We start from the raw sequence: 24883 nt of genomic DNA, 5'->3' as shown, positions 1-24883 counted from the left end.
GATCTCTGCCTTCCAGATAATCCTCCTTTCAGGTTTTATGTTACAGCAACACTTTAATACTCTTTCATTGTTTTCTAATGCTAAGTATTATGTTTAAGCTGTGAATATGGCGTTTATGCTTAAGATAAAAGATGGCATAGTTTGGTATCCTGACTTTATATCTATTTCTTATTTTTTACTCGGTTAGAGATTGAGCAGTTGCACCCTAACGTCCATTTGAATTCATTTAAATGTTACCTTTCGTTGCAGAACGGTAACATTATGACGTCATAACGACTGTTTGTCGTGGGTCGGACCGGAAGTGTGCTCCCAGGCTGGAGCCAGTCGGAGCGGACTCGGCAGGAGGACGCAGCTGGGCTGACACCCGGGGAGCTCTGATAATTGAACTCTCTCTGTCGGCGGCTCAAGTCAAGCGGCAGGTCCGGACTCACGGCTCCACTCAGCGGGAAGGCGGGCTGAGAGACTCCGGCGGGAACATGCCGAGAGCGACCGGAGCGACACTTTGCCTTTGTTTGTTGATTCTGTTGGAGACAACAGTTTTGTCGGGTACTGGCTCGCCGGCTAACGCCCAGGCTCTCTGTAAGTAGCCTCCTCAAACTCGGACAGTTTGCTCTCATCACTGCCGTGTTTTCGGCCGTGACTAAGCCGTTTCTGCCCCTTCAGCTTCCCGGTTTGCAACTTCGTCCGAACCGCACAGAGTCCGCGGACAGCAGTTACACAAATCTGGGAAACTACAACAAGTGTCGGCGGACGCAAACGCAGTTGTTTATTGGTAGTTTGACAGCAAAACCAAAAGTCCATCAAATCGCACACCTTTGAATGTAAAAGAGATATGAATAAAGTGACGGTCTGTCCATCTCTGTCATGTTACATATGTTACATCTGTATTCAGCTTAGTTCTCCTGTTATACAGGTTAAGTGCTGTGCATGTTCAGCAAAGTGAAACTGTAATGTGACCTTGTTTTCTATTTTAGAAGGCCTGTGTGGCGTAGTCATATCCCTGTCTGCCTCTTATTTTCTTCATCATTTTCAAAGTCTTCAAGCTTTACTACGTAGAGTTGAAGTCCGGGGTTGAAATGCTTCTATTCTGTTTTTGTTTAATGGCATTAAAGAAGTGAAACTTACAGAGGATTTGTCTAAATTATAAAAAGCAGTTTGGAATGGGCAGTACTTTTAGGAATACAGAAAGATACTAAAATACCGTTTGCCATGAGCTAATGGATGAAATGTTTGTCTTTCACAGTTTTTACATGTTTTATTTACTTGTTTGGGATTTTTCCAAGTATAGTTTTTATTTCATTAATTCTGCATCGTCATGTCCACAATACAAAATCGACAGACAAGTCCAGGACATGTGAAAATGAAACTAAAGTGAATGAAATTAAAATAATGAAATAAATACATTTAACTCTATATGATCAGTATTCACAGATCACATAAGCCAAGGCCAGTCTAGATAATTGAGCAAATAAGATGAACTCAAATTGATGTATTCTCTCTATGTCCCATCATCACAGATGGAGATGCTTTCACCATCCAGCACTCAAGCACAGGCCAGTGTTTGGGTACAGGGGCTTCCGCAGACCTGATTATGACTACCTGTGACTCAAATAGCAAGTCTCAGCTGTGGATGTGGGGTTCAAGACACCGTCTCTTCCATCTGGCTACATCCTACTGCTTGGCTATGGACAGACACACTAACATGTTATCCCTGGTTGACTGTGGCAACAGCAGCCTGCTGTCGTGGGTTTGCCTGGATGGGGTTGTTAAAGCAAACAGTGTGAGGTATGAGATGGGCCTGTCTGTCAATGAAGGAAAAGTTTCAGCCAAAGAAAATACCAATGACACTTGGGTAAGAGGAGGGTCCCAAGTTGACATCTGTGAAACGCCGTATCGAAGTGAGTATGGTTTCCTTTGCTTTATCTGAGAGCAAACAAAGATATCAGTATAACAAACGGCCCATTTCAAAAGACTAAGATGCTCTGAGGATGGCCCAGTGCTCCAAGGGGTAGTCAAATTAAGAAGTCAATGTGTTAAATGTGTTGCCTCACAGCAAGCAGGTCACAAATTTGATTTCCACGGCCTTGCTGTGGGGAGTTTCTATTTTCTCCTAGTGCATGCATGGGTTTCTTCCCGCCGTCCAAAGATATCATGTTTAGGTTGACTGGTTACTCTAAATTTTCCATAGGTCTTAGTGTGAGTGTAAGTAGTTCGTCTCTGTGCATTGGCCCTGTCCTGTGATAGTCTGTTGGCCTGTCCATGGTGTTCCCCACCCTCACCTTGGCTGGGATGTGATCCAGGCCCCCCACCCCATCTCAATCCACGATCCGGAAACAGATAAGCTGTAGAAAATGAGAGCGAGCAAAAGAGAGACAACCATGTGATTTGTCACCTCTGTGTATAGCCAGGTATTACCTCTGTTGGCATGTATGTCACAAGACTAGACAGGTTAGGCTACATTTTAAACAACCCTACCAGTGTAGTCCTCTCAACTTTGTTGTAACTATGGGTTTACTGGTTGGCTGTTTATTCTCATTTTACAAAATGAAAGTAATGCTTTAAAACAAATGTTCTAATTGTTCATATTTAAAACGGGAGTTGTTGTTGTTGTTGTTAAAAACAGGAAACATGCAACAGGAAAATCTGGACTTTCACGTCTTCAGTTTTGGAATTGAAAATTGTGCCCCCTATAAACTATATTTCAATCTTCATTCAATCCACCCAATCTATTGTATCATTTGATTTTCAGCATTAAAGTCACTTTGTTTATTTATTATTCTAATTATTTATTTTTATTTTACACCAAAATACAGGAACTGGTGTAATTTTAAGGAGTTCTGCCTGTGTAGAAATCCACATTCAGTGTATCTACAGCATCTTCATCTTCAACTGCTTATCCTTTTCCGGGTCACGTCTTCAGCATTTTATCATGACCAAAAAGGAAACCGTGATCTCACTGTGTCTGTCTTTGTGGGCCAAAGGCCACATTTCTCACCAGTTAACTGGTCCAAACATAGACTTTATGCTTTTTGGACTTGTTTTAGTGATTGTTGTGTTTTTGTTTTTGCGCATATTTAAACTTTTTTTTTTCTCCTTCATATTGAAGTACAAAGCCTTGTGTGGGTCTGACTGCGCTCTCTACTCCTCTCTGTGCAGCTGTCCATACCACCAATGGGAACTCTGCTGGGGCTCCCTGTGTGTTCCCCTTCAAATACAACGGCAGCTGGCACTACGAATGCCTCCCTGACACAGATTTCCCTGGACTGTCCTGGTGTGCCACTACCTTGGACTATGATCAAGACAGAAAAAAGGGGCACTGTCTGATACCTGGCATGTTGCATTCCATTTTGAGAATATTATTGTCAGTTTCATAATTTTTGGCACTTTTACTTGAATATGGGGATATTCAGCTACCCATTTTGAAAAAGCTGCAATTATTTAAAACACTACATTTTCTCTCTATCTATCTATCTTTATTTATTTATTTGTTTGTTTGTTTGTGCCAGCAATTTATACTATAATTACTTGAAATTACATCCAGCATTTGCACACCTAAGTATATCTCATTGACTTTGCAGAGGAGGGATGCCAGACTCTGTTTGCCGGGCCAGAAGGGGACTTCTGTTACCAATTTGTTTCCAATGCTGCAGTGACCTGGCGTACAGCTTTGGCTTCTTGTCGTAGTCAGGGAGCAGATCTGTTCAGTCTGTCTGCACCTGAAGATCTCCACTCCAAGACGTGTAAGACCTATTACTACTCATTCTTCCTTTTCCTCTTTTCATGTTCCTTCTTTATTTTTTCCCTATAAGATTAAAAAAAAAAAGGAAAGTATTTTAAGTCATCATCTATATTGCACCATTTTGGATTCTGCTAAATGAAAAATCAACTATAGAATCAAATGGTGAGATAAGATAGGGCTATGTCATTTATCTATTCAACACCAAAAACTTCACTAATTGTAATTATATTGCCATTTACATTTTTGAAAAACATTTACTATATTATTGTTGGCCATTTTGAATGAGAACTAAAGACCCAAAATATATCCTTATCTAAAAGTATAATGCATGTGAATATAACCTCTATATAATCTCTCACAGTCTGAGAACTTGAGTTGAATCCGATCAAAAAGGAAACAATCTTAACTGCAACTTAACTTAACTTAACTGCAACTCCGGGTTCTGTGCATTTCTAAGTGTATTACATGAAAGCTGTATTTTATTCATGAGCAATGCAGCTCCTGCATCTGTCTTGAAATGACTTCATCTAATATTTTACTTTGCTCACATTCCATGGGTGTTACTAGGTTCTGAAAATCATTTGCCAATTTTAAATTTCAGTAGGGTCTGTGGTTTTGTTAATTTTCCACTGATTTGTTGCACAATATTAATGTTAAGACAGAAAGCTTTGTTCCCTTTTTTTCTTTATGTTCTTACTGTATGTTTCTTGTTTGTCTTTCCTAAAGTTTTGTTTATCAAGCTGGGCTGCTTCAAGACATTATAACGAAGAGATCATTTGAAAACAAGTCAGCCAAGTCCAAATACTAGAATTGTTGTAAAAGTAAACTAAACTGTCTTGTATACTCAAAGATGCATTGCTGTCCTTGATGTCCTCTATGGCTTTGGGGGTCACAAGCACACAATTACCAAAGACCTGACAACAACACAGCCTTTTGTTTAAATGTTCTTGGAGTGCATGATCATTATTTAACCCCTTCCGTCTTGAGAATGTCACATGGCTTGCATTCAAAAATGCGTGTTGGCACTCCTTTCTGACCTGTGTTGTGCCAGGATACACTTGCAATTCGTTCTTTGTACAGTTTGGGTTTTACAGTTGTCTCCTCTACCCAGTCTTCTTCTCTGTCTTCACCTTGTCAAGTTGTTGTATATTCTCTTGTTTGTGTTTTGTACCATTTTACATATGATCTCAATGAGTCATATTAACATAGACTAATGATTTCCCTTGATTAATTGTTTGGCCTTTGTATTGTGATATGTTGTATTGTGCAGTGCTGGATGGCCTTGGCAGGATGCCTGAGAGGATGTGGATCGGTCTTCAGAGAATGAATTTGTATCAGGGCTGGCAGTGGTCAGATGGCGCGCCTCTCTCCATCCTAAGCTGGGAAAAAGGCAATGATCATCACATCTGTTTTCTCTTTTGTCTTTGCCCTGCATTGCTTTTTAATATTTTTTCAGTTCTGTGCGAGGCCCATTTAAGTCTATGGCAGTGATTGGGATAAAAAAAAAAAAAAAAGAAAAACCCCTAAAAAGTAAACATAAATGTTCCGAAGATGTAGTGAAATGGATCTTGTAACCCCTTTGCACCACAATAAACAATTGCAGTTCCTTCAGACACCTGCTTTTTCTGAGCACACAAAAATCTGCATCCTGTTGTGATCAGCTGTTGCTGCCACCCTTTTATAAACTCTGGCTTGGTATCAGTCAGAGAAACAATGAGGCCAGTGTTAAAACTAAAGAAGCTCATTGTGCTGGTTATTGGACACTGTGTGATATTGGGATTGTTAGTGGTACTAAATAACCCCTTAATAGTACAGAATGGAAGGCTTCTCTGAGGTCGTCCAGCTGTTGTGACATGTTTTTTTTTTATTTTTGTTTATTAGTTTGTTTTTTCTTGTCAGTGACAAGGTGTTGTTCTTACACTGCAGTGTGAAGGATACTGCTGCCCTCTGGCCCTCTACTGTTCTTTGTGTTTACAGTAATTTACAACATGCCATTGTTGCTGCTAGCTACCTGTCTAACCAGCATACCAGTATTAAATGGTTCTTTTATTAAGCCTTAATTCAATTTAATGGAGAAAGATACTGGGTTGTAAATGCCACTCTTATTCTCTGCGGTCACAGTCAGTATGCGATTTTTATTTCAATTCATTGTGTGTTTTATAGGACTGGGTTCTTCCATTTATGAGTTTGACTGTGGTGTCCTGAATTCCAAGCAAAACTTTGAAACTGAGGTGTGCACCCAACATCTGCCATACATCTGCAAGAAGCGCTTCAATGCCTCTCACACAGCAACCACAGGTAGGTTAACAGCTGCCTTCGCTGCATGAAAATTTCTTCTGTATCATGCCTAAGTAGGTCTAAGCTTGTGTAGCATGCTAGCAAATCTGCAAGGTTGTTCTCACCCTTGAAGCCCCACATGTCAAAAGTAAAGCTAATATTATTTATTTAAAAAAAAAATTGAGTTTTTCAAATTATTAACATGTCTATGTAGTGTTTGGGTTCTGCTACAAGACTTTTCAGCTGTGAAGTCTCTAGAGCCCGCCATAACTGAGCATTTTAGATTTGAAAATGCAGTTTCAAAGCCAGATCTGAAAAAGTTGGATTCAGTTTTTCAGCTCCTCAATTGGATTTCATACGTCACAAATCCTAGCAACCAATACTGTGGATTTTCTTTCCCAGTTCATTTACATAATATATACATAGACTGGAATGCGGGAGCAACATAAAACAGACGCCGATGGCGAACGCTTGCTCTGTGTTTGGGTGTGGAGAGGCTAATCATGATACCAGCCTTCATCTTTTACCAAAGGATCATACCACACAGGAGAAATGGTTGCAATTTATTTGGAATGATAATGTCACCGAAAATATTCCAGCTGAAACGCGGTCTGCAGCAAGCATTTTGAGGACAGCTGCGTCTTGAACCTGGCACAAAAATGGATGGGTTTCGCCACGAAGCACATCTTGAAGCATGATGCTTTTCCGAGCATTTTTCCTGGGGTTGACGCAGCACACCGCTGTTACCGAGCAACCCAGATCAAGCAGCGGCGGTGGGCACACACTGATGAATATTCATAAAACCTGGATTTTTCAATGAGGGAGAAATAGTGGACGTGTTTTTAGTTTCTTCGTGAGCTTTTTTAAACAATTTTTTTTTTTTTGTGGGAAAGCAATTTCAGTGAAAAAATAGTCATAGCAGAGCATTTTTAAACATTTTAAATTTTTGGGTTAGGGGGTCTTTAAACTTAACTGAATAAGCATAACAGGGAACCAAAAGAGTGGCAGTGTGGTTTTGCTTATTTTTGAATATGCTGGTAAATAAGGCCCCTCATGACCTCCATCAATCTTTCTCTGTCTTTACAGAATCTTTAATATACAAAGAAACAGTGTGTCTGAATGGTTGGGTCCCATGGGATGGCTGGTGTTACAAGTTAGTCAAGGATGAGCCTCAACCTTTTGCAGTCGCCCAGCAGCTCTGTAACGAAACACAGGGTGGAAAGGAAGGCTTCCTGGCCAGCTTCCATTCCTTTGAGAGCAAAGAGATGATCAGCACAAATTTCCATGCAGGTGAATCACTTGTTTTTGTTTTTCTACCATTATGTTTTTAGCGAGCCCTGAAGTAGTGATTTATCTTTGGATAAGTAAAACATCTGCTAGAGAAAATGTCATAATTGTTTAATTGGATTTAGCTGCCTTCAAGGTATTTTATTGTTTTTTCTCATGATAGGTGCTACAGATAAAGTAAGCACTTGAGTCTGTGGATTTCATGATACAAGTGGATTAACATTCCATTGCTTTTTAATTTTTACATGGATCTATAAACGAATGTTTTTATTTGTGTTATGGTCCATCAGATGGGAAGTTTTTGAATGTGTGGATTGGCCTTTTTGGCGTCAACCTAAACCCAACAGTCTTCAAGTGGATTGACAAGGGACCTGTCACCTTCACATACTGGGGTCCAGACGAACCAGCCCAGCCCATTCAGGATCCCAGCTGTGTCTTCTACTCTGGAGAGGTCTGTGTGTATTTTGATGTGGTTGTGCAGCCATGCCTTTTTATGTAATTACTCCTCTTTTGTATTAATTTCTTTTGCATGTTGTGTATGGGTTTATGTCTCTGTGTGCTGTGTGCCAAGACTTGTTTTTTGGCTTTTATGATGTTCTGTATGTTAGTTTGTGTATGAAAAAAACAAACCTGTGTGCTCCTTTCATAGCTTCACACTTGGCGGGTAGGGAACTGCACACAGAGGCTACCTTATATGTGTCAGATGAAAGGAACGGTCAAGAAACCAGAGACAGAGACTAGATGTCGCTTTGAAGATGTAAGTTGTTTTTTTTGCATTACCTAATTTTTAAAAGGAATGAGACCTCTGGCCTTAAACACATGCACATTTTCAATTGTTATGAAAATAAGTCATTTATGTGCCTTTTGCTTGCTCTGGACCTTAACTGGCATTTGGTGAAGCTTTGAGTCATCAAGAGTTTAAATCTGGAGCTGTTGAGAAGGAAGAGAGCCCTGGATTGTGAAAATGAAATTGACTTAGTTCAGTCTGATTTGTGGGGAAAAAAACATAGTGATGTGACTGACTACAGTACCTTTGCAGAGGTTAGGATGGATGTCAGAATTATGCATGAACAGGGTCATTGTTGTCTTGGAATCTAAAAGTATCTGATAATTATAATGTTTTCGATTCCCTAGGGTTGGAGGAGACATGGCAACTCATGTTATCAAGTGAACACCAAACAAGTATTCTTCAAAGATCGATGTAACATCACTATAAGAAACGGGTAGGAGTTCTCCAGCTGATACTTGTGTGCTTTGTGCTCAGAAATACAAACTTAAACTCATCAGTTACTGACCACATGAATATTCTTTGGTACCATTTCAAAAGAAATGTATTAATTTCATTTTAAGGCAAAGTGTATACATTAATCTCATGTGCTTCGTAAGCACATTTGTAGCTATTCTTGAGATGTTTGGGGGAAAAAAAAAAGACGTCACTTTTAACTCTTTCCAGGTTTGAGCAGGCCTTTATCAACCGTCTGCTTTTAGAGCGCATGACTGAAAAATTCCAGGGTGTATGGATAAGCCTACAGGACATTAACAACAAAGGAAAATACATGTGGCTGAGCCAGGACGGCTCCCCATACCCAATTAGTTACAGCAACTGGGCCTCAAGTGAACCAGGTTAGTAAATACCACAAGGCATGTGTGTCCCCTCATCACTTAATGCAGGACTGGCAAAGACTAGAGGACTAGGGATATCACTACAGACTCATTGTAATATGCTATTAATCAACACCTGTCGCAGTCTTTCAAATATATTCATTGTAAATTAATATTGTGGTTCCCTCTGTACATCGTGGATTTCTGCGGCCTATCAAAACTTTGTATCTTCCCAGATGATTTTGTACATGCCGCACTATTGGCCGATAGAGGAGGCACGACCAATGGGAGCATGCTGTTCAGTATCCTGGGTGCTGATTGGCTTAGTGACCACAGCCTCAGTTCCCAGCATCCTAGCTTTCATCATCCCCAGCGATCAGTTTTTTTTCGCACACGTCTGCTACATCGCTCAGCATCTTTATGTTTGTGTTTTAAGAGTGTGCGGAGCTTTAATAAGTACAAATCTTAATATACATTACAATACCCTGATGAATCACTTTAGCCAATCCTGTTTCTACTTCGTGGATTTTCATCTATCATGGGGGGTTCTGGAACGTTACATCCACGATTGTCAAGGTATTACTGTATATCTGCTGGGCACTTGAATGTTATAATTAAGTAATTGAAGTAATGTATACTTCACAGTGTTTGTCAATTGATTAAACTCTGAAAATTTATGGTCACTTTACTCATATAAATAATGAAGTTACAGTAGAGAGTTCACGTGTAAAAACAAGTATAACACTTTTTTTTTTTTTTGGGACCCTTTTCTGGCCTTTATTTTGACTAGTAAGTGGCTGCAAGGCTGAGAGGCAAAGAGGAGAGAGAGGGAGGAATGACCTTGCAGCAAAGGTCCCAGGCTAGAACCGAAACACCCCAAGAATGTGGCAAACGTGTTAAGCACTCAACCACACACTCTGCTTTAACATCTCTGTAATTTGTCATTTTAATAGTGAGTAAAAATTTAGAACATGTGACTTTGCGTATCTGGTCAAGAGTGATCAGAATTTGTTCAAAAAATAAATTAAATGTACAATTGTAAATAAGCATTTCTAATTTCCATGCGCTCACCAAAGGCCTGATTAGGAACATTTGTTATCCAATGTTCCAGTCATGTAGCAGCAGTGTAATGCATGAAAACATAAAGAAACAGGCGCTACAGTGGATGTTCACGTCTAACATCAGAATAGGGGAAAACATATGATGACAGTTTCTTTGAAAGTTGCATGATACATCTGATGGCAGACAGCCTGATTGGAGTATTTATGAAACTAAATCTCCAGCGATTTTCTCTTTCAACACACACTAGAGTTTGTTTAGACTTGTGTGGAAAAACACAAAAAAAAATATCCAGTGAGCAGCAGTTCTGTGGGAAGAATTGCTTCAACGAGAGATAATCAGAGAAGTCATGAAGTTATGTTTCTGGCCATTGACTTCATGATTTTTAAGTTCCAGTCTTGACTGAATCTACATCACCTGTGTCTATTTACCATTTAATGAGCTAAAGAATTCAAATGCATTCATTAATTCATCTTCAACCTCTTATCCGTTTCTGGGTCAGGGAGTGCCGGGGTGCTGGCGGGGGTACACCCTGGACAGGTCACCAGTCCATCACAGGGCCAACACACAGAGACAGACAGAGACCAACAACCACTCAGTCACACTCAGACCTACAGACAGTTTAGAGTCACCAGTTAACCCAAACATGATGTCTTTGGAGGGTGGGAGGAAACCTGCACAGGGAAAACATGCAAACTCCGCAGAGAAAGAACTGAACCTGCAACCTTCTTATTGTGTGGCAACAGTGCTAACCACTATGCCACAGTGCTGCCCAAGTCAAATGCATTGTACATTAAAATGCAACTTTTTTTCATCTGTGTGTATTTCAGCTTTCCCTGGAGGATGTGCAATGATCACTGCTAGGGGACACCTGGGATCTTGGATAGCGGATGACTGTACAACTTCTATGGCTGGTACTATTTGTAGAACAGACCTCAGTCCACCTCCACCCCCAGAAGTAGAGCCGGATGTCAATGCAACATGTCCGCAAGGATGGGCGTCCAGACCAAACATCAAATACTGCTACAAGGTGTGTGTGTGTGTGTGTGTGTGTGTGTGTGTGTGTGTGTGTGTGTGTGTGTGTGTGTGTGTGTGTGTGTGTGTGTGTGTGTGTGTGTGTGTGTGTGTGTGTGTGTGTGTGTGTGTGTGTGTGTGTGTACGTGTGTGTGTACGTGTGTGTGTACGTATACAGGTACAGTTTTTTTTTTTTTTTTTTGCAGGGGACTAAAATCTCATGAATTGTCAGCAGAACTAGCTTTTTATTTATTTATTTTTTTTTTTGTTTCAACTCCAGTTTCTTTTTTTTTTTACTGGTATCGTTTCACTAGCTGCTGTGTTAACTCATTGTTTCAACTTGTCAGCTTTTTCATGAGGAGCGGCTGAGCAGGAAGCGCACCTGGGAGGAAGCTCAGAGGTTCTGTCAGGCTCTTGGAGCCAACTTGCCCAGTTTCACTGATGTTGATGAGATGAGAGCCCTTCACCGCATCATGAGAGACACCGTCAGGTATTCATACATGCACTAAAGTACCATTTGTAAAAGTCTTGACATTAAAAAAAACGAGCGACTCCTCATGAGCACACTGATTACTGAGTGGGAGGAGCAGTCATTTAACTAACAGATGAATGCTCAACATGCAAATTTGTCATCATTGGTGTATACCTCAGAGTTCATCCTCACCTTTTCACATAAACATTCAGCACTTCATTTCAACGTTGAAGTAAACACATACCACCATCTCACCGACTCACATTTCATCGCCAGTTTCATTAAGGGGTTGAACATAATTAGTTTTCAGCTTTTGTATATCAGAATGAAATAGCAGCATCTCTATTTTTAATGTCTCAGTGGTTTCTCAGATGATTGATTTATTTATTTATTTTTTGTTATCTCAGTCAGTTCTGGTGAATGTCATTAATGGTGCGTTTGCTCTGGTGTTCTCCCTTTTGCAGTAATAATCGATACTTCTGGGTTGGCCTGAACAGGAGAAATCCATTAGATAGTTCATGGCAGTGGAGTGACGGCCGACCTGTGAGTATGGTGTAGTGTATTGTAAATTTAATCCAAAACCACCTTATAACACATTTTGTTGACAGTTGACATCCTGTGGTATAATTTTAAGTATAAAATCATTTAGTATATTTCAAGACAGTACATTTTTTTTTATAATGAATCAAAGTGCATTTAAAAACCTGTTGCTTCTCAGTTAAGTTATTCTTTTAATTTATTTTAATTCCTTGTGTATTAATCTGCAGCTGATAGATCATCCTTATTTGTTTGAAACACACCATATCTGCTCGAGATAAACTTACTGCATAGTTTCACTGTGTGTGATTCATCCAGCCTGTTCCCAACAGGTACCTATGAACATTTTACAGAACGGATTCCATGAGGATGATGCATACAGTCGTGACTGCACTGCATTCAAGGTATGCTGAATACATTATACAACATTGTAATAATAATAAAGAACAATCAGACTTTGTTCTGCATTGTCTGTCTTATCTTTCAAATACTTTGTTTTGGTTGTGCACTTTTGTCTCAGATCTTTCAGTTTTGCAGTCATGTCTGAATGTCTGAAATTAATAAAAAGCTATTTATGGGATATATCATAAGAGCTACAGTTGAAATCCAATCCAATTTAATTCATGCATGATTTCATGCTGTAATAAAACCACAAAGGTCAGCCAGAACAGACTGTTTTCCCACATAACATTGTCAATTAATATTCAACAAACTGACCATGAAGCTAATTTCCCTTTCACTGAATTGATTCCTGTCTTTCAAAAAGAAGATAGTTACAGCTAATGGTCTTACTGTTAATTTCTCTTTTGCCTTTTTCATTATGATGTCATTACTGCTGTTTGTTTTTTGTGCTACTGTTTTGACAATGGCACAGAGAAACAAAATTACATTGGCTAGTGCTGACTAGCTTGTATCTTGCAAGAAAGGATGTTTGCGCTTGTTTCAAATGTCTTGATTAGTAATTGTGCCATAAGACAAACAATCTCATTTGAAACTTTTGCTTACTTTTGGTAAGGAACAAGATCTGCAGTGTATTCTAAAACTGGTTTTCATGAATGATGAGTGTTTATGACAATATTTGTGTCAACAATGTCTGTCCCCATTAGATACCAAGGTTCCCCTCTAGGTACTATTTTCTGTTTATGCACTTTGACATACCAACTACACCTTTCTACGCCATCCCATTTCACTGTGATGCCAGGTTGGAGTGGGTCTGCCAACTACCCCGTGGTAAGACCACACACAAATCTATTGTGTTGTGTAGGAGTGCACAGAGGTTGATATTTGTTTCTGAAAAGCGAGGACCTGTCATCTAATCTTGCTTAGTTAGGCATTTTGTAATTTGGCTGCAATTGTGCGACCACCCAGTACCTGAGTTATTTTTATAGTTCTCTATAACACAGTAATGAAGTAAAGATAAATCTGATTTAAAAATCTCATGCTGTCATGCATAAATTTACCACAATGTAACGTTAGTTGTTTGTGTGGTGGTGTTTATATATTCAGCCTCTAATTCATTCTTTATTGATACTTCCACAGGAAAGACACCAAAGAACCCTGAATGGTACAACCCCGGTAATTACCTAATCTTTCCACATCTTTCCTGATTATCTTTTGAATCTGAGTTTAAACTGTAGCAGATTTTTTATTTTTTTTTTAACTACAATAATCTATTTACACTGGATATGTGGAAGTCTTAAAAAATTGAGATCAATGCCCTCAAAAAAGATCTAAAAAGGGATTCCTCATAGTATTTACTATGGTCTTACAGATTTTTCTTGGCTGTCGCTAACAGTAACAATAATTATGACTTTTGGCTCTTGATACAGTGTCTAGCAAGCAAGAAAAATGCATTTTAATGTAGAAGCTCAAGGCCCTGAGCCTGTGCTTTGCAGGCTAGTTTTAGTTATTACTATTATATAATAGCCATATAATATTAAATATGAAAAGTAATTAGAAATATAAATACATATCTACATAAATTGATAATTGTTAATACAATAATGATATCATAATTGTAGGTTTTATTGTTGCATAGTGCCTTACCATTCTGCAACCAGTGTACCAGTGAAAAAGGTGTTGAATTGGATTCCTGTTATAAAGGTCTATAGTTTGGCATTAATTTATTATGACATGTATTAGTATAATTTTGTCTGTGCATGCCTCTAGCTCTGTGAAATATTTCCCAAAAATGCATATTGTGCAACTGTGCTTTTAGGTGGGCACCACGAGACCTCTATCTTCGTGGATGGAGCAGAGTTTTGGTTTGTCAAGGAGCCAAAGCTAACTTTTGAGGAGGCAAAGCTCTTCTGCAGTTCGAATGACAGCAAACTGGCTTCACCAGCTAGCTCGCGTGCTACCAGTAAGATCAACCAGTATCTACAAACTGTAAGTAATAAATGACTACAGGAGGCTATGCATTGGAGATCAGATAACCATTAGATGAGCCCTACCCCTTTGTCCCTGTTTAGCTTTTCAGTCCAAGGACAGCCTGAATGAACAATTAACTGATAACAGTGGCTGATTCATAACTCAGAATTTGCATGGGTTCAGAAAAACAGATTTTTCATCTCTATCTTGCAACTGTGAACTGTAATGATCTAATATGACACCATTGCTTGGCCCTAAGTGCCTAGTAAAAGCTTATTTTATTGCAAAGATTCAACAAGATGTCTGAAAACTGTCGGGTTCTATATGGTTCAGTCATCGTTTGTGTAGAAATCCAATGCTCGACAGGCCTGCTATGCCTAGTTATACTACTGTGCTGCAGTTGGATAGTTGCCAATTGGGGATGAATTTTTAGTGAATATTTTCAGTCAAAATAGATGTAGATAAAACTGAAATACAATAGGAGTTTTTCTCTGATGCTTTTATTGATGTAAAAAAAAAAAGTGGATTCCTTTTTTTTGTTTGTTTTTTTTTTTTTTTGTTTCATGAAGCAACTGCTAGTTTTGCATTTATTGGACAGAATATCATTCCAGCATTGACTCAGCAGAAAGAGACTGTACTTTGATATTTCTGGCATAAAGTGATCTCAGTGATATATCATGGGTTGGGCAGGGCAAGTGGTGACAGTGAGTCAGACAGCCACTCTCACACAACACATGAGCCACTGATTTTGGTAGGAAGGCTTTAGCACTAAAACTACAAACTTACAGACATCAGTACATGTCTTGTCCTGCCCCTCAAATATGTGAGCACCTTGAATGTGTCTTGTGGTCCTATCTCAGTTTCCTGGCTCTTGTTTATCTGTCATGAAGCCATAGTGCTGAAGTTTGTTTATCTCTGAGTGGGATAAGAGCAGTTTGCCAGTCACTGTCAAACACTGACACGCCCTTCCAGTTAGCTGACAGAAATTGAAATAAACATTTTTTTCCTTACTTTTTAACAATGCCAAATTATTAGGAATGCATTTTAAAATCGCTAAATGATCAACATAATTTTGGACAGAAAAAAGGGGGTTTGTCCCTCTTTATGCAGTTTATGCCCTGTTTACATTTTTATTTCTCCTTGGGAATCTGTAATTGATTTGTGGAGTATTATTACAGTGGAAATTCTTTCCACAATCTTCTGGTAATGGAAAGCTTGCAGCCTTTTGTTCCTGAGAATACAACTGAAACCAGGCAAAGTTTAGAAAAGAAAATGCAGTATTACATATTGTAAGATAGTTTTTGAGTCGCCTATCACTAGATAACCATCAGTACAGCCATCTCTGCCATGAAAACTTAATAGTGTGGATTTAACAACTTATTAAAACTCTCCATTAAATGTATTATTATTTTAGAAAAAGTAAAACACAGGTCATCTCAGCCACTGCTGCATCAAATTTATGGGTATTCAGCTCTTATGTGCATCAAGTATTGTCAAACATTTTGCATAAAAAGATTTTTGAAAGGTCTGGCATCATTTATTTAAATCTCTAATCCTATGTATCCCACATACAAGTTTTTTTCGGTCCCTTGCCTGCCTAATGAGTTTCTCTCTGACAACCTATTCTCTTTTTAAAGTACTTCAGAAATTTGAAGCATTATGGTAATAATGCTCATAACAGAAAATGATCTATTTAATGATAAGGTACTGAATTTACCATTTTTTTCTATTTATTTATTTATTTTTTTTAAACAGATCTCAAATCCTGGACACAACTGGTGGATCGATATGAAAGACGTTGAGCGGATGTTCCCTTTGTCGTGAGTGCCAGTGCATTCAGAAACGTATTCACAACATAACATAAATGCAAGCAGATAATTATACCTTTAAAATTTGGTATTGATTGAAATAATGTATGTTCTAGGTACACCCAGTGGTACTACTATAATTCAGCTTTCTTTGGCAAATGTCTCTCTCTCACTCCTGAAAGTCCCATGCCATGTAAGTAAGCATCATCATGTTTCTATTTGTTTAAGAATGTTTTTTTATATATTTAACTTGTTATTGGGGCAGAAAATATCCTCTAGTTTTGTAAACTCATCCACACCATCCATGTGAATTAGAAGGTAACAGGTAAATGGAGTTATCTGTTAATACACAGTTGTGTGACATTTTCTGCACCCTAAAGGTAACCTTCACTAATTTATTTATTGTGCTTGTGTATTTGGCCAAGATTAAAGATAAACCTAAATAAAATCTTGTTCAGCCAGCAAACCAGTTTTAGTCCTAACAACAGTTTCTGGATTTTTAAACTTGACATTAGACGTAACTATTAAATTCTGTAGAATAGAGAAGAAATACTTGATAATAACGAGGATTTTACATGACTGTGTAATTTCTTTACATAATTATAACAGGAAATAGAAATAGTAACAATGTGACTTTTCATGAATTTAATAAGGAAAAAGGGTGTGTTTTACTTTACATTACTTCATTTGATTCACAATAAGCTTATTGATTGACATTTGTTTACTTCTAGCTGTGGAAATCAGTTGCCAGAAACGGTTATCCTTTGTGTGTGAGAAACACAACATCACATCAGTGGAGATAAACCCTCTGGAGCCTCAGCCAAGTGGACTGCCGTGTGAAAATGGCTCTCTGTTTTTCAGAAATAAGGTCTTTATCTACATTTAAGACACTGCATGACACTGTAAAACAGTGATTAAGTATGATAGTAAGCATTGAGGTATTATTTTCTGTGCTAACCCAGCAGAACCTGAGATCTATTGTTCCCTTTCAAAAACTCTTAATTTATACCAACAATTTTTTGCTGCCTGAGTAATTAGGATTATCTGCAAGAGTTTGCAAATGCAAAGTTCAAAATATTTTTGGGTGACATCTGCCCATAATGCATCTATATTTTTTTTCCTCAAGCCTCTTAAAACTTAGGAAACAATTACAATCTATTGTAACACTATCCTCTTCAAAGTGGTGGAGTGCAGTGTGATGTGATAATGATGATTTTTTTTTTTTTGTTGTTGTTTGTTTGTTTGTTTTTTTAAGTGCTACATTGTGATGACAAGCAGGAAACCTTTGGCATTCAGTTATGCAAATGAGTATTGCCAGTCTGTTAAAGGAACACTGGTCACTATATCTGATCAGGTGGAGCAAGGTAAGGACTGTTTTTATTCTTGTTCTGAGTTGAGTTAACACAAAAAGAGTTGTTAACATACACAATCTAGAGTCACTTGTAATTTATGAATAAGTTGCTCTTTCTGCCACCCAAAATACAAAAAACCTATTAAAGTTTCTCAGGGTTAAAATTGTTGCCTTCAGTAAGCACAAAAATCTTTCACTATGTTTTAGACTTTATCACCTCACTTTTGCCGAGAGTGAGGAACATGGACAAAATCTGGATTGGTCTAAAAATCAAAAACAATGACCCACAGTGGGTGGACCAGTCCCCACTTAACTACCTCAACTTTAACCCCCTGCTTCTGGGAATGCACAAGGCTATCCATGTCAATGTAAGATCATCTTACCCATTTTACACATTCAAGATAAAAAAAAGAAAAAACTAAAAAATCTGATGATTTCACTTGAGTCACAGTGTAATTTTTAATTTGTACTTTCTCCCTTTATTGTTAGCATTTGGATCCAGAAAGTAGGGATTTGTGTGTGTTCTTGATCAATAACCCTAACTCTGCTATGCTGGGTACCTGGGATTATTCTTCCTGCACAGAATATCAAAATCTGGCCATTTGCCAACACTATGCAGGTAAATATTTATTTAATGCTTCTGATTTCCCCTAATAAAGCCCAGATAAATACAAAAAACCGAACAGGAGAGTGTGGCTATCACAACACAATATTCTTACTCATTTCAGATAAAGTAGAGGAGCCTCAAGTCCCCACGGAGCTTCTCCACATCAATAACCACACTTTTCAGCTGCTTGTCAAAAATCTTACCTGGTTTGAGGCCTTAGAGCAGTGCAGAAATAATAATATGGATCTGGCAAGTGTGGCTGACACATTCCTCCAATCTTCCCTCACTGTGTATGTGAGCCGTGCACGCACACCCATGTGGATCGGCCTCTTCAGCGAAGATGTAAGTGCACCAAAGAACGGGCACCTTTATTTAAATCTGCAAGTTATACAATAATCTTCTGTGTTTTGTTTTGTGTTCAGGAGGGGATTCACTACCGCTGGACTGACCACAGTCACACTGTGTTCAGTAGGTGGTCTTCTGAGGTCACCAGTGGCTCATGTGTTTACCTGGACACTGATGGGTTCTGGAAAACCACAGAGTGTGAGGAAGAGCTAGGAGGCGCAATCTGCCACACACCACACAGTGAGTGGGAATATTCCATACATTCATTGTCTATACCAGCTATCCGTCAGGTTGGCATGGGGGCTAGGGCCAATCCTAGCTGACACTGGGCGACGGAGGGGTACACACTGGACAGGTTGCCAGTCTATTGAGTGGGAAGATTAAATACAGAGATACAGAAATATTATTTCCTTACTCTGCCAAGTTCCTTGTACCACTGGAGTTGTTGCATGACAAATGCTTTCCAGGCAATGAAAACCTCTTTTCAAATTCTTAGGAAAAGCTGTATATAGGAAAAAAAATGTGTATAAAAAATATTTTATCTTGGACTTGTAGAGAATATAAGCGAGAATATGTTGTTATTTTCATAAGTATAAGCCTGCTCGTTAGCTTTCATTGCTAATAGGAAATACATCTGTTGGAGAGAATCTTTAGACCCCAGATGGCCAAACAGGCCTGTAAAATATAAATTCAGGAATAACTGTTCAATCACTACAGGTTTCATTAACGTTTTTGTTATGCATCACTAGGCTTCAAAGTATTATCCTTTTGAAAGCATATAGATAAAAACTTAAATGCGTTTATGACAGATGAGATCATCACCACTCCAGAGGATGTAGCGGTGAAGTGCCCACATAAGATTAATGGTCCGAACTGGATCCCCTTCAAGAACAACTGCTACACCTTCCAGCTGGTCTCCACCAGATGGGAACAGTTTGACCAAGGACAGATTCATGAAAGCTGCAAAAAACTTGGTAAGAATGTTACAACATGGGGCACAGATTGTCATGGGGGGTGGAAAAGCTGATGTTGCTAAAGCTGCTGATGCATTTCTTTTTCAGATCCAAAGGCAGACATCTTAACTATCCGAAACGCAGAAGAGAATGAGTTTATCAAGCAGCAGCTGCTACAGTTTCGGTCCTTGGTCCAGTTTGTATGGCTGGGGCTGTTTAAAGATGAAAACGGTTTGTACCTTATTACTTTGACTACAAATCTCTTTTTAGTGGTCACTGCATGTTGTTGCCATTAGCTACATTTAGTGATCCCATGTCAGAGATCTTTATTCTGTTTTAATTCACCATAAAGCCTCTTAGACAGTTTATGAGCCATTGAATGCACCTGTCACCAGTAGTATCAAATAGCTCATTGACCTTCATTTGTATAGATGCTGCGAGCTCCTGAAGCCCAGTAATTGGTGGGTTCGTCCCAGGCTGTATTAAAATTTATATTCTCAGTTTGAAATTTGTCCAGTTGGTGAACTGGTGAATAAATGATTGACAGTGAACAGTTTCTCTTTTAAATTTAAAAATATTTTGTTTGTGAAACGGTTAAGTATTTTATAAATTTTTAATTATGTGAGTATAAGAAAAATGTTGCCTTATGTAGTTCTCTATGTTTATGCGACTACATGTGCAGAACATCAACATTGCTGCTAGTCCTTCAGCATGAGAGTGTGCGTTTGTGTGATTATATCTGGCCTAATAGAAACTTTGCTCTACTTTAGTTAATCTGATGAAGTGGTATGATGGCACAAATGTCCAGTACTCCAGTTGGGCAGGAGGCAGACCAACTGTAGATGGACCGTTCTTGGCTGGTCTCACAACTGACGGCAGCTGGATTGTCATCTCCAATAAAAAATATTTCTCTGAGTTCAAACAAAGGAGCATTGTGACCTGCAAACTGGACAATGGTTGGTGAATGACACTTTACACCATAACTTTGATTTCTCTCTCCACCTCTGTTATTATCATCGCTTCAAATTTTCACTGGAAATATTGTTTCAAATGATCTTGCATGTTTTTAAATCCTTCTCTTACTAAGAACCAAAAGTGGAATACAATCAGTCGTCCACTGATTTCCAACACTATGGCAACTTAACCTACGACGTTGTCACCAAAAAGTTGAATTGGCACCAAGCCCTGGAAATGTGTAGTCGGCATGGAGGCCACCTGGCTAGTGTCCATGACATCCAGCATGGTGCACACATCAAGCTCATTGCCAAGACAGATGGCTTCCCGCTCTGGATTGGCCTATCCAATCAGGATGTAAGAATTTTGCTTAACTGTGACCTGAGCAAAAATATTTGGTCGTTAATTCTGCTCATGATTTCACTGAAGCTGCAGGCAACCCATGCCATCATGACAGTTTTTCTCTCTATCCATGCAGGTCAGCAGCTCGGCCTACGAATGGTCTGATGGAACAAAGTTTGACTACAAAGCCACCATCCAGGACTTCAAAGAGGGCCCCAGCTCAGGCAAACAAGAGGCCAGCTGTGTTCTTGTAACCCCCACTGGACTCTGGATGAATACCAGCTGCAATACAGTGGCAGACGGAGCCATCTGCTACACTGCCAACTTCTCCACTTCTTCTCAGAGTACGACACCAATCTGTTTTATATAGAGAGCCATATTGTTCCTCTTTCATCACGAAAGAAAAAGTCAAAATACTGCAATCATTCAGAATTGAAAGAAAATTAGCATCTCTGAAACCTTCTAATTGGAACATTGTGTTGAGGTAAACTTCTGAACTACATTTGTTTTTGAGTGATATTGAGACATTTCTGTGTTGTTATGTATCAGAAGCCAAATATTACATTGCCCCGGAGGCCAATCGCTGCCCACAGAGCAGCGATACTCCCAATGGTATGTCCAAGTGGGTGGAACACGGGGATCTCTGTTACGCCTTTGACATGAGCCTCTATAACTACAGTGTCTACAGCATAGAGGAAGCAAGGACCATCTGTCAGCACATGGGTGAGTTTGGCATATGAACGGTTATAATCACAATTCATCTGAAGCAACTGCAGCCCACCAGCTGTCATATTTTTTTGCCTGTTGACAGATGCTCAACTCCTGACCATAAAAACCAAAGAGGAAAATGACTTTGTGTCAAAGCACATTTCTGATGATCATCTCATTACTGGACGCACATGGCTCAGCATCAACTTTGATGCTCAAGGTGAAGCCCGTAACTCTATGTGGAATGACATGAAAACTTGGATTACACTGAGCACTCTGGAAAAAAGAGAAAACATGGTGTTAACATACCTGCCAATTAATGTGGGAGTTCCAGTCAGTTTTTAGATTCTGAGGTTGTTTACATAGGGTGAAAATAAGGAAGGAGTCATGATTACCCCTCAGCCTGTGGCAAAAAACAGACCACAGAACTTTGCCTTTCTATTATACATGAGGATACTCATGACTGCAAACATCAGAATCAATTGTTTGTTAAATTAGCCTGCACACTTTGACAGAGAACATTAAAGCCATGCAAGTTAATATTTCTTTCATTAGAAAAGGACCAAATGCTGCTCATAATGACCCATACACATTTATCACCTGATTCTCTGGTCCCCTCAGCTCTGTGAAGAAAATCGTGTCTTTCAGTTCATTGCTTTGGTTTTGGCTTTTTCATCCGCAAACAGTTAGTGGCACAAACAAACAGCGAGAACAAAGATCTAACAGGCCAAGAGCCTGGGATGGTAGAGACCAAAAACAGTGTAAATACTGAGACCTAATGTTTCTCATGCCGAGATAAACACCAAACACAAACAATGTCGTATTGAGTTGGTAATTGATATGCACTTTTAGTTATCTCTATATAATTGTGCAACATTAGCCTGCCATGGGACGACACATGGAAACTAGCCCATAATTATAATCTGGAATATTTATTTATAAATGTTCATTAATATGCTCTTCCCCTATTTTAGAAGTAGAAACATGGGAATATCTGAAGTGTCACATGTTGTTTGGCATCTCCTCATTCTTCCTCTCAGGTAAGCCCATGTCCTGGCAGGATGGCTCTGATCTGACCTACTCGAACTGGAAGCCTGAGACCTTGACCGGCAGGAGGAAGTCAGCATCCGACTGTCCTGTCATGGTGGCGGGGGATGGAGGAATCTGGAACCTTGTTAGCTGCAAGGTGGCCCGGAGTCGTGTTGTCTGCAAAACTGAAGCAAGTAAGTGACGCAAATGCTTTAAAGGAATAGTTTCACATTCTGAGAGATGCAAAACGTGTATCTGTAGAATACAAAAGCAGCAAAACTTCACCACCAGCAATGTTGCACAACTTAGCTGAAAACTGCCATGGTTTTGCGTATTTAAGTCCCAGTAATGATTCAGAAGGGTGTTATTCTTATGATTATTCAGTTATTTAATGCAGAACCTCTGAACTCGGATAAAAGCCGCATGAAGTCAAACATGGTAACATCCTGTGTGTAGTGAGGGGAAAAAAAAAAACCTCTAAAAAGTCAGTTTTACTTTTGTGTCCTCAGAGTCAGCAGGGGCTCCCGTGGCGCTGGGTATCCTCATCATAATCCTCCTCGCTCTTCTCTCAGTCATTGGCTTCATCATCTACAGGAAGAAAAGAGCCCACTTCTCTTCAACCGTCCGCTACAAGAGGACCTTTGATGAGTCAGACACCACCAGTATTATAACAGATGCTGACTGAGCTTGCTTAAGTAATCAGCCTCAGGGAGTATGTGCCTGCTTTGTGTGCATTTTAGTGCTTTTGAGCAGCAGATACAGCCATCCCCTTTTTTAAAAATAATTTATTTGTCCTGCTCAAACTAGCAAATCCATAATGGTGTTTGAAACTGTAAATATTGTGAATATGTGGCAGTTGAGTTTCTTAATTTTGGTTATTATAGATGTTTGTGTTATAACTAATGTAAATAATCAAGCTGATTCTGTGTGGTAAATATTGATCATTGACATTAATGAGATGTCAGGTAATGGATAAAGTTGAGGGGTTTTTTTTTTTTTCCTTTTAGGTTTTGAGTTGGTTTAAATAAATATACAACCTGACAAAATCAGTCTTACACTCCCTGCCAGCCCTCGCAGGTTAACTTGCACTGATGTATGAATGACTCCGAACTATCAGAGGCAGACTGTGTAGTTATTTTGTACTATATATAGCTTTTATTCAAACTATTCCAAACTCATGCACTGCTTACTGCACCTTAAAATAAGCAGGAACGATTTTTATGGCTGACTATTATTAATTAATACCATTAATTCATTTTGGGCTTTAAGCTGCCACTAAATTGGGTTTTTTAATTAATTGACTTTTCAATACAATGTGTTTTAGTTGTCAATATATAAGTGCCGAAAGAACTCCTGATTATTTCTTGAAGTCTTGGTGTCAAAATGAATCTGACAACTGTTTGTATAAATTCTGTTTCTTTTTTCTTTAAATTTTACTCAACTATGCACTTAACTACTGAGGAAGAATGCACTTTAATGTCATGGGGCTACAGTTCCTGGAATGTTTAAGCACAATGAGGTTTGAAGGGGTTTTTTGTCTTTTTTTTAATCTTTATTTTTTTTTGGAAGATGTTTGAGTTGCACTGTTTTTGGCTGTAAATATTTGATGATTGTTTCATAACAATAATGAACCAAAGATGCTCTGACTAGTTTGAATATCAAAAGCCTTAGTCTTCCTTACAAGGAAAGGCCTCAATAGGGCTTATTAACCCATTCATACCAAGGTGCAAACTAAACAGATGTGGGTTTGTTTTGGGTTTTTTATGCCCACTTCTCCTATACAGATATCTCTGCTCAAATCAGGTACAGTAGCTTTCCAATAAAATTAGCTGTGTTCAAGAAATGTCTTTATTTTGTTTACTTGCCTCCACACAAGTTGATTTCTGGTCTGCCTACACATCACACAGAGCCACATCATTTACCAAGAATCAATGTCCTGAACAAAAGTTGTTTAACATTGAACTTTGTAAAACTTAGCCACTGGGCACGCAAGTTACACTGCTGTTTAATGTTAATTCATTGATATAGAAAAGTTAGGCTTGACCTACCAAAGCAGCAAAGGTTTAACAGTAGAGCCCGTTTTACACACAACTTACAGGAAATTACTATACAGAGTACAGCGTGGATTTATAATACTCGACTGATGCTACGTTCCACTGCTCACCAAAAATCTGTCTACATGACAGGTCAGTGGCTGTACAACATAATGTAGAGAATTATGTCAGATGTCTCAGAAAACGCTCAGCCTTATAATGGCCTTTCTCTCCAAGTTTAAATTATTCTTATTGAATGCTTCGTAGCCCAACAATCACACTGAAGTCATATCGTGAAACAGGATAATTAATAATTACGTAACATCAGAGGGCCAACCATGACAAGTTGTTTTGATCCCTGTCCATATCAAGTTACTTCCAGCTCACATAATAAAG

The 24883-nt window shown here is 38.9% G+C and overlaps 1 protein-coding gene across 1 annotated transcript; it reads left to right on the top strand.

The window, feature by feature from the left end:
• The first annotated feature begins 313 nt into the window (after positions 1 to 313).
• Positions 314 to 24292, top strand: ly75 (lymphocyte antigen 75). The gene is made up of 35 exons (XM_029498929.1): positions 314 to 579; positions 1518 to 1898; positions 3157 to 3330; positions 3579 to 3740; positions 5010 to 5129; positions 5903 to 6037; positions 7103 to 7306; positions 7594 to 7754; positions 7953 to 8060; positions 8438 to 8526; positions 8757 to 8926; positions 10795 to 10994; positions 11326 to 11468; positions 11915 to 11993; positions 12320 to 12391; positions 13094 to 13217; positions 13527 to 13562; positions 14206 to 14375; positions 16113 to 16177; positions 16282 to 16358; positions 16897 to 17033; positions 17421 to 17529; positions 17724 to 17884; positions 18006 to 18135; positions 18245 to 18465; positions 18546 to 18708; positions 19278 to 19442; positions 19530 to 19652; positions 20192 to 20377; positions 20509 to 20732; positions 20854 to 21061; positions 21267 to 21440; positions 21529 to 21645; positions 22466 to 22648; positions 22964 to 24292. Exons 1-35 carry the CDS (start codon positions 477 to 479, stop codon positions 23137 to 23139), a joined length of 5250 nt encoding a protein of 1749 aa, XP_029354789.1. The 5' UTR covers positions 314 to 476; the 3' UTR covers positions 23140 to 24292.
• The last annotated feature ends 591 nt before the right edge of the window (positions 24293 to 24883 follow it).

The sequence above is a fragment of the Echeneis naucrates genome, chromosome 3 (genome assembly GCF_900963305.1).
Source record: "Echeneis naucrates chromosome 3, fEcheNa1.1, whole genome shotgun sequence".
Taxonomy (NCBI): Eukaryota; Metazoa; Chordata; class Actinopteri; order Carangiformes; family Echeneidae; genus Echeneis; species Echeneis naucrates.
The sequence above is the reverse complement of the archived record's forward strand: the minus strand, read 5'-3'. Positions and strand labels throughout refer to the sequence as shown.